Raw genomic sequence first — 16,800 nt, forward strand, 5'->3', positions numbered from 1 at the left:
TAGTGAGGCTAACTCAAACTACAAACTGCTTAGTATATGATACCCTTTAGTGTTTTAATATATCGTAATTGAAGTGATTATCTGTCTATAAGTTAGTTTATGGGGAATAACACTGCGAAAGGCAACAATGTTTTGATATAGTAGCATTTACCATTAAAACAACCAAAAAATAGCTCAAGATAAAAATACCATGTAGGTGCCAACGAGCAAGATTAAATCAATAAAGCCACTTTTCGACAGGCAGGAACTGAAAGAATATGTGACCTCCAAACCAGCTATGCAAGAAATTTTAAGGGGGACTCGTAAAATTCCCCTTTAAGAAGAAGTTCAGTGGAACAATCCACAAAAACAAGGACTGAATAGATATCATGATGACACTAAACTCATATCTGTCAATAGTAACTCTGAACGTGAACGGGCTTAATGACCCCATCAAAAGGCGCAGGGTTTCAGACTGGATAAAAAAGCAGGACCCATCTATTTGCTGTCTACAAGAGACTCATTTTAAACAAAAGGATACCTACAACCTGAAAATAAAAGGTTGGAGAACGATTTACCATTCAAATGGTCCTCAAAAGAAAGCAGGGGTAGCCATCCTTATATCAGATAAACTAAAATTTACCCCGAAGACTGTAGTGAGAGATGAAGAGGGACACTATCTCATACTCAAAGGATCTATCCAACAAGAGGACTTCACAATCCTCAATATATATGCCCCGAATGTGGGAGCTGCCAAATATTTAAACCAATTAATAACCAAAGTGAAGAAATACTTAGATAATAATACACTTATACTTGGTGACTTCAATCTAGCTCTTTCTACCCTCGATAGGCCTTCTAAGCACAACATCTTCAAAGAAACGAGAGCTTTAAATGATACACTGGACCAGATGGATTTCACCGATATCTACAGAACTTTACATCCAAACTCAGCTGAATACACATTCTTCTCAAGTGCACATGGAACTTTCTCCAGAATAGACCACATACTGGGTCACAAATCGGGTCTGTACCAATACCAAAAGATTAGGATCGTCCCCTGCATATTCTCAGACCATAATGCCTTGAAATTAGAACTAAATCACAACAAGAACTTCGGAAGGACCTCAGACACGTGGAGGTTAAGAACCATCCTGCTAAAAGATGAAAGGGTCAACCAGGAAATTAAGGAAGAATTAAAAAGATTCATGAAAACTAATGAGAATGAAGATACAACCGTTCAAAATCTTTGGGATGAAGCAAAAGCAGTCCTAAGGGGGAAATACATCGCAATACAAGCATCCATTCAAAAACTGGAAAGAACTCAAATACAAAAGCTCACCTTACACATAAAGGAGCTAGAGAAAAAACAGCAGATGGACCCTACACCCAGCAGAAGAAGAGAGTTAATTAAAATTCGAGCAGAACTCAATGAAATCGAGACAAGAATTGTGGAACAGATCAATAGAACCAGGAGTTGGTTCTTTGAAAGAATTAAGATAGATAAACCATTAGCCAACCTTATTAAAAAGAAGAGAGAGAAGACCCAAATTAATAAAATCATGAATGAGAAAGGAGAGATCATTACCAGCACCAAGGAAATACAAACGATTTTAAAAACATATTATGAACAGCTATACGCCAATAAATTAGGCAATCTAGAAGAAATGGACACATCCCTGGAAAGCCACAAACTACCAAAACTGGAACAGGAAGAAACAGAAAACCTGAACAGGCCAATAACCAGGGAGGAAATTAAAGCAGTCATCAAAAACCTCCCAAGACACAAGAGTCCAGGGCCAGATGGCTTCCCAGGGGAATTCTATCAAACGTTTAAAGAAGAAATCATACCTATTCTACTAAAGCTGTTTGGAAAGATAGAAAGAGATGGAGTACTTCCAAATTCGTTCTATGAGGCCAGCATCACCTTAATTCCAAAACCAGATAAAGACCCCACCAAAAAGGAGAATTACAGACCAATATCCCTGATGAACATGGATGCAAAATTCTCAACAAGATACTAGCCAATAGGATGCAACAATACATTAAGAAAATTATTCACCATGACCAAGTAGGATTTATCCCTGGGACACAAGGCTGGTTCAACACTCCTAAAACAATCAATGTGATTCATCATATCAGCAAGAGAAAAACCAAGAACCATATGGATCCTCTCATTAGATGCAGAGAAAGCATTTGACAAAATACAGCATCCATTCCTCATCAAAACTCTTCAGAGTGCAGGGACAGAGGGAACTTTCCTCAACATCTTAAAAGCCATCTACGAAAAGCCCACAGCAAATATCATTCTCAATGGGGAAGCACTGGGAGCCTTTCCCCTAAGATCAGGAACAAGACAGGGATGTCCACTCTCACCACTGCTGTTCAACATAGTTCTGGAAGTCCTCGCCTCAGCAATCAGACAACAAAAAGACATCAAAGGCATTCAAATTGGCAAAGAAGAAGTCAAACTCTTCCTCTTCGCCGATGACATGATACTCTACATAGAAAACCCAAAAGACTCCACCCCAAGATTGCTAGAACTCATACAGCAATTTGGTAGCGTGGCAGGATACAAAATCAATGCCCAGAAATCAGTGGCATTTCTATACACTAACAATGAGACTGAAGAAAGAGAAATTAAGGAGTCAATCCCATTTATAATTGCACCCAAAAGCATAAGATACCTAGGAATAAACCTAACCAAAGAGGTAAAAGATCTATACCTTAAAAACTATAGAACACTTCTGAAAGAAATTGAGGAAGACACAAAGAGATGGAAAAATATTCCATGCTCATGGATTGGCAGAATTAATATTGTGAAAATGTCAATGTTACTCAGGGCAATTTACACGTTTAATGCAATCCCTATCAAAATACCATGGACTTTCTTCAGAGACTTAGAACAAATTATTTTAAGATTTGTGTGGAATCAGAAAAGACCCCGAATAGCCAGGGGAATTTTAAAAAAGAAAACCATAGCTGGGGGCATCACAATGCCAGATTTCAGGTTGTACTACAAAGCTGTGGTCATCAAGACAGTGTGGTGCTGGCACAAAAGCAGACACACAGATCAATGGAACAGAATAGAGAACCCAGAAGTGGACCCTGAACTTTATGATCAACTAATATTCAATAAAGAAGGAAAGACTATCCATTGGAAGAAAGACACTCTCTTCAATAAATGGTGCTGGGAAAATTGTACATCCACATGCAGAAGAATGAAACCAGACCACTCTCTTGCACCATACACAAAGATAAACTCAAAATGGATGAAAGATCTAAATGTGAGACAAGATTCCATCCAAATCCTAGAGGAGAACACAGGCCACACCCTTTTTGAACTTGGCCATAGTAATTTCTTGCAAGATACATCCACGAAGGCAAAAGAAACAAAAGCAAAAATGAACTATTGGGACTTCATCAAGATAAGAAGCTTTTGCACAGCAAAGGATACAGTCAACAAAACTAAAAGACAACCTACAGAATGGGAGAAGATATTTGCAAATGACATATCAGATAAAGGGCTAGTTTCCAAAATCTATAAAGAACTTATTAAACTCAACACCAAAGAAACAAAGAATCCAATCATGAAATGGGCAAAAGACATGAAGAGAAATCTCACAGAGGAAGACATGGACATGGCCAACAAGCACATGAGAAAATGCTCCGCATCACTTGGCATCAGGGAAATACAAATCAAAACCACAATGAGATACTACCTCACACCAGTGAGAACGGGGAAAATTAACAAGGCAGGAAACAACAAATGTTGGAGAGGATGCGGAGAAAAGGGAACCCTCTTACACTGTTGGTGGGAATGTGAACTGGTGCAGCCACTCTGGAAAACTGTGTGGAGGTTCCTCAAAGAGTTAAAAATAGACCTGCCCTACGACCCAGCAATTGCACTGTTGGGGATTTACCCCAAAGATTCAGATGCAATGAAATGTCGGGACACCTGCACTCCAATGTTTCTATCAGCAATGGCCACAATAGCCAAACTGTGGAAGGAGCCTCGGTGTCCATCGAAAGATGAATGGATAAAGAAGATGTGGTTTATGTATACAATGGAATATTACTCAGCCATTAGAAACCATTTGCTTCAACGTGGATGGAACTGGAGGGCATTATGCTGAGTGAAGTAAGTCAATCGGAGTAGGACAGTGTATGTTTTCATTCATTTGGGGAATATAAATAATAGTGAAAGGGAATATAAAGGAAGGGAGAAGAAATGTGTGGGAAATATCAGAAAGGGAGACAGAACATAAAGACTCCTAACTCTGGGAAACGAACTAGGGGTGGTGGAAGGGGAGGAGGGTGGGGGGTGGGGGTGAATGGGTGACGGGCACTGAGGGGGGCACTTGACGGGATGAGCACTGGGTGTTATTCTGTATGTTGCTAAATCGAACACCAATAAAAAATTAATTTATTAAAAAAAAATAAAGCCACTTTTCTGAATAAGTGTATTCTTCTCACTCTTTAATTTCAAACATCCATTCATAACAAATGAAAAGTTTAGATTAGGTTCAGCTTTACACTTTCTCAAAACCACATTTTCTTACCACCTGAGAACAGGATTTTTAAAGCAGGAGAGGAAGCTGTCTCTGAGTTATGTCTGGCCTTTGCACACAGACCCTGAAAACAGTTCGGGGGGCCTGGGGGACCAGTGGTGGTACTCACCTGCTGTGGCTGGTACCTTTGCTGGGACTGGGATGGCAGGTACTGGGCCTGCGGAGGGAGATGCGGAGGCTGTGGCTGCTGGTTGTAGTAAGGCTGCTGGCCCTGCTGGCAGTAACCACTCACACCCTGCTGTCCATACTGAGGTGGCATCTGTCAACAAGTCAAACAAAACAAGTGAGAAAGTCAAAATGTGCAATTTAATGAAATCAAATACAGTTTCAATTCAGCAACATGAAGTGGGATCTTTGCTAAGCAACTGAATTCAGTATCTTTAATCTTCATTACATAAATCGTCATCTGCCTTCTATTAGCATGGTATCAATGAAGTAAAAAGATAATTTGACTGTTTTAAGAAATAGGATTTCATCAGATAATCAAATATTGATAACCTCATAAAAATCCAGTGATGGGGGATGCCTGGGTGGCTCAGCAGTTGAGCGTCTACCTTTGGCTCAGGGCATGATCCCGGGTCTGGGGATCGAGTCCCACATACAAGATCCCTGTGAGGAGACCGCTTCTCCCTCTGTCTATGTCTCTGCCTCTCTCTCTCTGTCTCTCATGAATAAATAAATAAAATCTTTAAAAAAAAAATCCAGTGGGGGGGAAAATCTCCTAATACTGATGTGAAAAAATAGCCTCCACTGAATTGGTGAATCACTATATTGTTGTACACCTTAAGCTAATAAAACACTGTATGTGAAGGAAAAAAAATGATACCCTGTGCTAAGAAAGTCAATGAAGCATAATGCTAATCCATTCTCATGCAACGCTCAAAATTAAAATGAACTCCAACCATCCAAGCCCACTTACTAATATTCTGTTGGATGCTTGTGGCTTGAGTACTCGTATAGGGTGTGGTTTTGTTTCAACTAAGTCCAAAAAGTCCCAACTACATAGTAGCAGACACTGTACCAGTTATATTAACAATTCCATCTGCTGTTCCTGCTAAACAAGAAACTATAATGCTTTATAATCAAATACAACTCTTTTAGAAGACAGTATTATGTATGTAACCCAATATAACCAACAACGTGAGTTCTTAAAGGAAAAATATTCGTATCTAATATTAGAATAGTATTTTCCTAGTTGATAAAACAGGTAATGGTATAAAGCAAAGTGTGCTAGATGCAAATGCCAGATATAGACAAAAATGGCCTAAGTGAGTTTTCTCCATCTCTAATTTACATGAACCTAAAAATCCTTAAAATCCTTGCTCAAAAAAAGTCCTTTCTCAAGCAACAAATTGTACACATGAATAATATTTTTTTTCATATGAAAAATCTATTGCCTTTTTATTTTCTAAGTGGGAGAGACAGGAACAGAGAAAAAGAAAAACAGATACGAGGATAGCAAAAAGCACTCCAGAGAGGAGGACAGTAAAGTCATTCTGTTAATAACACAATACCGTCCACTTGAGAACCCTAACAACTAGAGCTCCATAAGCCCACATAGTTAAGAATTCAGTGACCAGTTTCAGATACACATTTAAAAATGCAATCACTATCAAATACTGAATGAAAAGAAATGTAAAAAGGAGGAAAATATTAAATACTTCACCTCTAAGATTAAATTAGCACAGTAATTCGTAACACATACAGTGAAGTAAACCGGGAAAATGCAAAGACTAAAGTTCATTTTCCTTGTGACCTGATCTAGATTATTGTCAAGGACTGTCAGCAATGATCACAAACATTTGGCCACAACGGCTCACGAATGCCTCATCACACAGACCCTAAGTTAGTAGAGCAGACAAGTTTGTATTGAAAACCATTTAACTGCACAGTTGAATTCTTTGCTTTTATTTATTTTACAGCTTGATATCTCATAATGAATGTATGTCCCTGCCATAAGCCAAGCCAAAGAATTTCCATAAAATACAACTCCACATGCTAGAATATCATACACTACCACAACACATATCCCTCCGTTCAGCACCCATATGTTGATTTGATATCTAATACTATATTTCACACAGGCATCTTTGCAGTTTGATTTAAAGCAGTTAGGGTAACACTTTTGCCAGTGTTAAAATGACTGTAAAACTCAATCAACACAGCCGGCAACTCCCCTATGAGTTACACTTTAATATGTTGACTTTCTGGTTTACAGAAACCTTTACACACAATATGAAAGTGTTGTTTTGGGGAGCGGGGCTCTATTTTCTAAGAAAGACAACAACAGGACATATTGTGGCAGCAGCTAACACTAGAGCAGTCATGAACTTAATAGAATCTCTTACTATTTTATTCCAGCTCTGAAAAGCTAGGTGTTAGGTGAGGCAAAGTAAGGTGGGTCAGAGTGTAAGCAAATCTTCAATGGAACTGCAGCAATAATCTGCAGAACACAGCAAACTTCAGAGGAGAAACCATCAAAAACTTCTGCTTGAGCGATTTTACTCCTGTCTTACACAATTAAAACCTATTTGCTCTCCTTTTAGATACATGGCCTAATTCGTTTGGTACTAACTACCTGGCACCTCACTCTCTGTGAGCCTGGGCCGAGGTGATTTATAACCCAATACAATTGGACTACCAGTTAGAGGTGGGTCCCCAGTGCCAATCAACTGAATCTGGTCTACTGCCCTTACATGGGAGCCACACTGCAACAGAGATCACTAAAATCTGTTTAGCTAAAGAATCTCTGGGTTAGAAAGATCTAACTCCAAGTCCTCTGGTACAAGATCTAAATCCAAGTCCTACTGTGCTTCACTTGCATGAATATGGTCAATCATATAGCGATATCCATCTTACATTTTCATCTGTAAAATAGGGCTTTCTCTATTAACTCGTATTAATTACTGTTATAACCAGCAATCTAGTAATCCTACTTGGAATGCTACACAGGTGCTATTACTTGTTAAATTATCAGTTGTAGTGCTATCTCCAAAATATTATTTCCTAAGTTTTATCTCTACAAATCAATTTCTAAATATAATAGCTCAATTGTCTACAACTAAAGTCTAAATCTTTAATGATCAATATTGCTTTTAATCACGTTAGATGCAGGGCTTTCAAAGGTCTATTATATGCCTTTCTGACATCCTGAATGAAGAAGTCATTATTATGAAATGGACAGATTGAGCCCTTACATGGAGGGCCCCAGAGCCTCGCTGTTTACACAAGTCCCATGGCATAACCCTGGTGCCCCTGAACCATCGGTCTCACCGGCCACCAGTGCTCTTAGCCACGTCTCATCACTCCCACCTCCACCCTCAACAGAACCTGCTGAAGACGAGAAACCAGCAATGTTGATTAAAAACAGGAAGGCCAAGGGGAGTTGTCCATGAGGAAAGCACAAGAACTTTGACTGCCTCGAGTTTGGTAAAACCAATGTTGGCTACTGAGAGTCTTCTTGTTTATGTCTTGGTTCTCAAACACTCAGGCTAAATGAGATTACCAGAAGGTTGAGTGCAAGGAAAATTTAACCAAGAGTTACTGAGTACCAGGAACCAAGTGCTGGGAGTTAGAGTCAGAAAGCACTTCTAGCTCAGGTGCCCTCCTCTTCCCTGACCAGCCTAATTACTCAAGCACAGCTCCAATCATCTTTCTCCGGCCATTTGCAACTTTATTTTACCATAGGGGAGATGATCGGACTTCGTTAGTCAACCCCTTAGTTTTGTGCTATGTTTAGTGTTTGTCCTCATCACTAGACTCTAAACTCCCACATTCCTGGAATGCCTACTGGAAGTGGGCCTGCCAGTCACCCAGTGTTTATTGAATGAATGGATGTTATTCAGTGGATTACTAAATTAAAGGATTATTATATAAAAAATAAAAACGTTTTATTATATAAAAAATGAAACGAATGAAGGAACACCTCATAAAACTGAAATCACTTGTACCACACTCAACTCTTGGTTACAAGTATGTTCAGCTTTATCCAATAGCCAAAACACTGGACTTCATGTTCACAGCCACACAGTGCTCTTGGTTATTCACTGCTAACCCTCTAAATGTCATTATTATGCAGCCAATGCTTTGGACCTTTATCATGGTTTGAATAAAAAGATCACAACACTAAACTAAATGGAAATCTCCAGAAAATGCCTGAGATCAGAGCCTTTCTGTTATCTAAAAACAAGAAAAACAAGAAATTATTCCACTCATTTCTAAATAAAGAAGATCTTACAGTGGAGCATGAGCACACATAATAACAAAAAATTTATTCCAATTTTCCAAGAAATATGAATGCTTTCATATATTATTGGAAAAGTATAGCTAAAAATGATTTATTTACTTTAAGTATTTATTTTAGGAAACCACTCTGATAAAAAACATGAGTATTAACTTTCACATCCCTGTATGATGTTAAATGTGCAGAAATGCCAGGCCCATTTTTCACTTTACCTTACCCTGAACTCTTTGCTCATACTTCAAAATTGGAGAAATATCAAGGTTTATCTTCTCTCCGTTTTTCTTCCTAAAGAAGTTGTAGAAAACCATTTCCTCACCAAGTGTAAAGGTGCACTGACCCTCTGACCCAGCAATTCCCCCTTATAAATATATATCCATGAAACATTCATATGTGTCCCAAGAAGGGTATTTGATGCAATGCTATTTACAAAAGCCAGAAAGAGGACACAATCTAACTCTAATACCGTACGTAAATGGGGGGAAAATTTTTTGCTATAGGCATACAATGGAATTCTATACAGTAGTTTCCTTAAAAAAAAAAAAAGTAGTAAAGCCTACATATCAAAATAGTTCAAATCTAAATAATATAATGCTGAATTTTAAAAAGCAACAAAAGAATGCAGCATAATACACCTGGTATGCATTTTTAATACACTAAACAGTATACATGTTTATGGATACATATATATGCATATATGTGTGTGTGTGTATATATATACATATATATACACACAGTGAAAACACAAAAGTATGCACTGGAGGAAATATATGACATTCTCTGGAGAAGGGAGAGGGGAAAAGATGGAGTTGAGCTTCAGCCTTGCATTTTTTCCCTTTAAAGAATGAAGGAGATATGAAGCAGATGTGGCAAAATGGTAACACCTAACAATCCTGGGGTAGTTACACAAGTGTCTGTTATATTTGTTTCTACACTTTTCTGTATGCCTAAGTTATTTCATAATTAAAAATTCTGAAATAAAGATGTCACCTCTACCCTATCCCACAACCCCCCTCCCCCAAAAGGCAGAGGCATGGAAGATAAGCCAGCATGCACACAAGGCAAGAGACAGACCCCTGGAGAGGGCCTGGAGAGGAAAGTGCCTTGTGCTGCTTTATTTAAAGAGGCCCAGCTAGAACTTTGCTCCAGAGACCCATCCCTGATTACTATGCCAGGTGCCCTAATCTGTTCTAGGCCTCTACCTGGGGCAAGATTAGGCCAAAGACTTCATTATGATCTTCTTTGCTTCCTGCTTGATTGGTAAATCTCTTACAGTAAGGACTTTATGCCAACATTTCCCGATAGCACCTACAAGGGACACTAATCTGGCAAGTTAACTCACAGAAATAAATTCTATAATCAAAAAAGTTTGAGAAATAAACAAAAAAATAAAACATAACATACTAGCATATCAAAGGATTTGTTAAATCCTTAAGAAACCCATCTACCCAGGCAGCCCGGGTGGCTCAGCGGTTTAGCGCTGACTTCAGCCCAGGGCCTGATCCTGGGGACTGGGGATCTAGTCCCGCGTCTGCCTGTGTCTCTGCCTCTCTCTCTCTGTGTTCTCTCATGAATAAATAAATAAAATCTTAAAAAAATAAAAAAAAAAGCAAGAGGAAGAAGAAGAATAAGAAGAAAGAAAAGATTAAAAAAAATAAATAAATAAATAAAGGGCCCAAAAATAAAAAAATAAAAAAAAAAAAAAGAAGAAAGAAAAGAAACCATCTACCTTTCAGTCTGGGATTTCTCAAGTCTATCAGACTACAAATATACCACCACGCCCACTGAAAAGTAAGTTCTATAGAAAATGGAGCCTTATAATTAGGTGATGGGTATTAAGGAGGCACCTGATGTAATGAGCACTGGGTGTTACATGCACATGATGAATCACTAAATTCTACCTCTGAAACTAATTTAATAAAAGGGGGAGGGGCTTGGCTGTTTAGCTCATCATTTACTCAGAGGGCCTGGCCTGTATTAAGGGCTCAATGAATACTTGTTGACTGAACCTCCTGGAAGAAGTATATAAATCATATACTGTAAATCACACACGACTGACATATAAACATAAGAGCTTTCTGCCTTGAGCTACACAATGGTTCAGTGCAATGTTCTATCTCCACAACAGCTCACAACAACATTAGGAACAGATATTATAATCCTCCTTGACGTGAGCTAGAAAGTTATGGTCCTAAAATACACCTTGGTTTCTATTACAGATCTGTCATCTCTGGATTATCTGAATCTATTTACATTATCAGTTTTGTCCTTCCTTTTAGAAAGAAATAATTTAAGATCAAAAGAAATGCCTTAAATTGTACTAAATTTATCACAGACATTTTAAAATACAAGGTTATCATTTTATCTAGGCATCTGTCATGGATGCTTGAGTTGTTTCTACTTTTTGGTTATTGTAGAGAATACTGCCATGAAAATGGACATATGAACATCTGTTCAAGTCTTTGAATAAAAACTCAGTAGTGGAACTGCTGGATCATCTGGTGGCTCTATGTTTAATTCTTTGAGGAAACGCCATAATGTTTTTTACAGTGGCTGTACCATTTTATATTCCCACCAGCAGTGCACAAGTGTTCCAATCTCCCCACATCCTTGATATCATTTACTGTGTTCTGTTTTTTTGTAATAGCCATCCTAAAGGGTGTGAAGTGGTATCATACTTATTGTGGATTTGACTTTTCATTTTTCTAATGATTAGTGATATTAAACATCTTTTGAGGGATCCCTGGGTGGCGCAGCGGTTTGGCGCCTGCCTTTGGCCCAGGGCGCGATCCTGGAGACCCGGGATCGAATCCGACATCAGGCTCCCGGTGCATGGAGCCTGCTTCTCCCTCTGCCTGTGTCTCTGCCTCTCTCTCTCTCTGTATGACTATCATAAATAAATAATAAAAAAAAAAAATAAACATCTTTTGCATGCTTATTGGCTATTTGTTTATCTTACTTGGAAAAATGTATTCAAGTCCTTTGCCAGTATTTTAATTGAGTTTTTTGTTGTTGAACTATAAGAGTGCATTATATATTCTGGATATTAATCCCTTACTTGATATATGATTTACAAATATTCTCTCCTGTTGGTTGCCCTTTCATTCTCTTGCTAGTGTCCTTTGACACACAGTTTTTAATTTTGATGTAATCTAATCTATCTTTTCATTTATTGCCTGTGCGTTCGGTTTCACATCCAAGAAATTACTGCCAAATCTCATGTCATGAAGCTTTCCCCTTTGTTTTCTAAGAGTTTTATCTATCTATCTATATCTATATATATCTATATATATGTGGTCTTGATATATATATATATATATATATAGAGAGAGAGAGAGAGAGAGGTAGATAGATAGATAGATAGATAGATAGATAGATAGATAGATAGATATAGATACGTAATCTCTATGCCCGATGTGGGGCTCAAACTCATAACCCCATGATCAAGAGTCACACGCTCCACCAACTAAGCCAGCCACGTGCCCCCCTTCTAAGAGTTTTATACCTTTAGCTCTTATGTTTAGATCTGTAATCCATTTTGAGGTTATTTTTTGTATATAGTGTAAGTCTGACTTCATTCTTTTGAAAGACCTATTGTTCTTACTCCATATGATCTTCGCATCACCTTCAGATCCTTTTGTTTTAAGTACAGTTTGGTTTAGTATTTACAGTTCCCTCCAGAACTACCTTAAGTGTGCACAATCAACACACAGTATTATCTGTTTATATGAAATTCAGAATCACACAAACCTAATTTATATAGAAAGATCACAACACTGTTTGCAGGTTATAACGAATGGCTGAAAAGAGGCATGAAGGAATTTTCTGGGAATAATGAAAATATTCTGTATCTTAATTGGGGTGCTAGTCCCATGGCTGTTCATATGTGTCAAAACTCATCAGATGGTACACTTAACATCTGAGCATTTTATTGTAAGTCATACCTTTAAAAACTACTAGCAGAATATGTATATATATACTTAATAACCAAAGTAGCTGAACTTTTAACTTCACATATTTTATAACATATTTAGGTTAAATCATCACTGCCTCATTTATGCCTACATGTAAATTCCCTACTTGATAATGACTGTTCCCAGGTGCTTCACAGGAAGTTTTCTTATTTTCTACTTTACATAATCCAAAACAGTACCCAGCAATTGGGTATATTGAAATAATCAGTGGGTATATAAATTCAAATATCTGAGGCAAGTCACAATATATACAGAAACAATATCTCTGCAACCCAGAATTCTACTTTTAAGATTTTTATCCTAAGGGAAAAAAAAAATGTGAAACAAGTATGCAAAGATACGTATAGCAAGGAATTTACCCCCTCCCACCATGAAAGCATCCCCACTGAAAAATATGGAAACAGCCTAAATGTCCAACAAGGATTGGCTGGGGGGGGGGGGGGAGGGGGGTTCGAGATTCAATAAGATCAGATTAATGAATCCCATTGTAGATAATATGTATTTAATAGCAAGAAGCATTATTACAGTGTACCTTAAGGGGTAGGTTATAAAACAGTATATGTAGTAAAATGCTGTTTTTTAATATAAAAATCTGTGTATGTGTAGTTATACGAGTAAAGAATTAATAGCCTAAAGGAATAAACATCAAAATATTATCTATCATTTCCTAACCCAACTCAGTGTTTTTCCTAAATCTAGAACAAAATACAAGTTATTTTGGATTATTTATTGTGGTCTATTCAAGAATTCTCCAAAAAATGTGTTATAAATTTGCCTTTAACAGCAGAAAGCTCCTTAATTTTCATTTGTTTGTTTGTTATCATAAGCTTCAGCCCCTTCAGGTAAATTCCACAAAATAGGAAGAGGAAAAGCATAGGAAAAATCCTAAATTCACAACAGTTACATTTTAGTCATTACTGTGGCGAATTCTGCTGGCTTCCGATTTCACAGAAAGATCAAACACTGTTTTCCATGCGTAAGAGTCAGATTGAAAATTCCCCACAGCAAGGAACTCAGATGCTAAGCCGATGTGTGGTGGAACCAACTGCATGAGGAAATTTTATTATGTCAACATGTCCAGTCAAAAATAATGTGCTTGAAGGTAATAAAAAAAAGTTTACAAGGTCAAGATCCTACAACTGTTCCATGATCTACAATCCCTTAAGCTAAGTTCCAAATTGAGACTTCTAAACAATTTAGGTCTTTCCCCCCCACCCCCTCACTTTCTTATTTTAAAAAGAAAAATAAATCTTGTCCTTAGGCTTGTCTAAGAAAAAAAACAAAAAAAACAAAATAACAAACCTCCACAATTTCCTGAGAGTACTCCATCCTGCTTGAAAAAACAAGAAACTATCAACAAATGCAGATTGAGTGCTTACTGTATGCATCGAACGCTCAAGCTACATTCCTTCAAATTCTGTCATTTCCTTTGAGTAAGAGGAAAAGACTACCCAGAGCTGGAGGAGGAGTTGGCAAAGCACTCCAGGGTCAAGCAGTGTCTTCAATACCAGAACAGGCTGGATGACCAACCACACAAACAGGCCAGTTACACAGTTCATGTTGCTATGGAGCACACTTCCGTTCGGTCCATGTCCTTATTCCTAACAGATAACTTCCAGGCCTCAAACACTGCTGTTTTAGAGCCTGAAAACTAACCAACATATCTAGGCTGGTTTAACCCTCTCCTTTAGCTTAGAAGTTTTGTAAATTCTTAACAAAAAATTGTTTGTTTGTTTTACAAATTTAACTCTTTATTATGTAAAATTTTAAATATATACAATAGTAGAAGGAATAGTATTACTTAAATCTACAATTTAAGTAATTATCAATTTAAGGCCAATGTTGTTTCATCCACAGCCCCACCCACTGTTCCCTGGCCCAGTTTACATCCCATCCTATCATCTCACTGGAAGATTGAAGTAAGTACCTTGAAGAAGCTCTTCAGTCTCATCTGGGGCTACAAAATAAACCACATGCAGGGGACCCAACCCCCTATTTCTTGTCTGGACCCAAACCCAGTGGAGTCCACTCCAAATCAGTCCAACTAACTCACAGACCCATGGGTATAAAAATAAGTATCACTAAACTTTCAAGTTGATTGATCTGTAGCATTATTTGTCAATAGTTACCTGAAACATAACAAATATTAACAGATTTCTTTGGAAAAATACAATATGGTAGATTTTTCACTTTCCATTTTTAGTTTTTGTGTTTCCACATTCTCTTTTTTTCTTGAATTTTAATTCCAGTGTAGTTAACATAAAGTGTATTAACTCCAGGTGTACAGTATAGTGAGTCAACAATTCTACACATTACTCCGTGCTCATCATTACAAATGTCCTCTTAATCCCCATCACCTATTTCCCCCTTACCCCTCCACCCACCTCCCTTTTAGCAACCATCAGTTTGTTCTCTAATTTCTTTGTGATTTGAGAAATAAAGTTGAGAAGTTCTCATTTGTGACGAGTATATGAATCTTTCCTCATCACATTTGTTTTCTAAAACTTCTTTGACAGATGGACACAATATAAGATTATAAACATAAACAATGAAAATACATACATAAATACATACCATCTCTCTTGGACTTCTATTTTCACAATTATTAATTGTCTACAAAATTTCACTGCTTATTCTAAGTCCAACTACTCTATATTTAGCAAAACACAGCTTACGTAAATACTAGGTCAGACCATGTTCTGCAGAGCGAATATTCTATATGGCTGTGGGAACTAAATGGTAGTGTCTCTCGTGACCTCAATTTCCAAAAGTCAGGGATATGTCCTTAACAGCCTTTATTTCCTCTTTATAATCATTATCATTCTATTATCCATGAATTTATTTATACCCTTCTTAAATTAATTTATATTTCTAGTCCATGCTACCTCTTGAGGGTAACCAGTTCTGGAACATTATTATCCATTTCATAAAGTGGTACATCCTTTAATTTTCATAAAATTAACTCCAAGCTCCAAGGAGTGCCCCCTAATGCTAGCACAAAGAATTTGAGTAACAAATGCTATATTCTACTCTGCCCTTGATTAATTTCACTGGCTTATCAAAGTGCCTGCACTCTGCTAGTCTCCACTGTGGAGGCACAACTAAAATAGCATGAATGCTTCCAAAGGCACAGCAAGTATGGCTGCACATAAGAGTAAGATTACTTTTCTAGTTACTTCTTAAAAAAGCCTGTAGTACACATTCTATATTCTCGCCTCTCCCTCCTAACTACAGATGTTTTCACCTTTCCTCCCAGGTCAGCCAATTAGAGGAGATTTTGTTTTTAAGTATTCATAAAATGCAGGCATTCACTGGCAGTAAAATGCTTCCTCTCTCATTTACAACCAGTGTTGAACTAAAGTCTTACTGTACACAAAATTAACACACAAGTGTATAATTGTAGTTTTATGCTCAAGTACCCTAATTATGCACTTTAAAACACTTTCTTCCCAAGGACCCATCGAGGGCATTCGATATCACAGATCTATAAAGGCCACAGTACACTTTCTGATAAAACAGAAGCATAACAGGAAAAAAATTTGCAGCTTCAGAGAAAAAGTCTGTGTGCAATGCATAAGACGATAAATCCCATTCCAAAAATTTTGGCTAAAAAAGACAGCATATTTCCAATGTATATAAATTTGGTACCACGGGAGGAAAAGGGAGGGTGTGCCTAAGAGCAAAAGACTTAATTCACACCGCCTATTCTTGAAGAAAACAGAAGCGACAGGCAAAAACAAGTGGTCTAAAATCTTTCATAAACTATCACAGGACAGAAAAACACATCTAGAAGCGAGCCTACATGCCTTATTTATATAATAATGTAAGCAAAGAAAAAAATTAACAGTGAAAGGACCATGTTCATTTCTAACATGGAAGCTTTGACATCTAGGTTACCAGCATTTACATTTAAAACAAAATCAAAAATAACTATTTTCCATACCAAACATAGGTAGTCCATTCTAAATCAGAGAATCATAACTATGGAAATACACTGGCGTGATGTGCACAAAGCTCTACCTCTGTGGAGATCACA

At 37.5% G+C, this 16,800-nt stretch overlaps 1 protein-coding gene across 14 annotated transcripts in view; it reads right to left on the reverse strand.

The window, feature by feature from the left end:
• The window catches only part of ARID1B (AT-rich interaction domain 1B), a 491,955-nt gene that overhangs the window by 304,120 nt on the left and 171,035 nt on the right, over positions 1 to 16,800 (reverse strand). For all 14 annotated transcript variants that reach the window (XM_072767266.1, XM_072767261.1, XM_072767255.1 and 11 more), the window contains one exon: positions 4,660 to 4,809. In XM_072767266.1, coding sequence (XP_072623367.1) covers positions 4,660 to 4,809 — 150 coding nt within the window. The remainder of the gene's footprint in view (positions 1 to 4,659; positions 4,810 to 16,800) is intronic.

Source organism: Vulpes vulpes, chromosome 1, assembly GCF_048418805.1.
Source record: "Vulpes vulpes isolate BD-2025 chromosome 1, VulVul3, whole genome shotgun sequence".
In the NCBI taxonomy this organism is placed as follows: Eukaryota; Metazoa; Chordata; class Mammalia; order Carnivora; family Canidae; genus Vulpes; species Vulpes vulpes.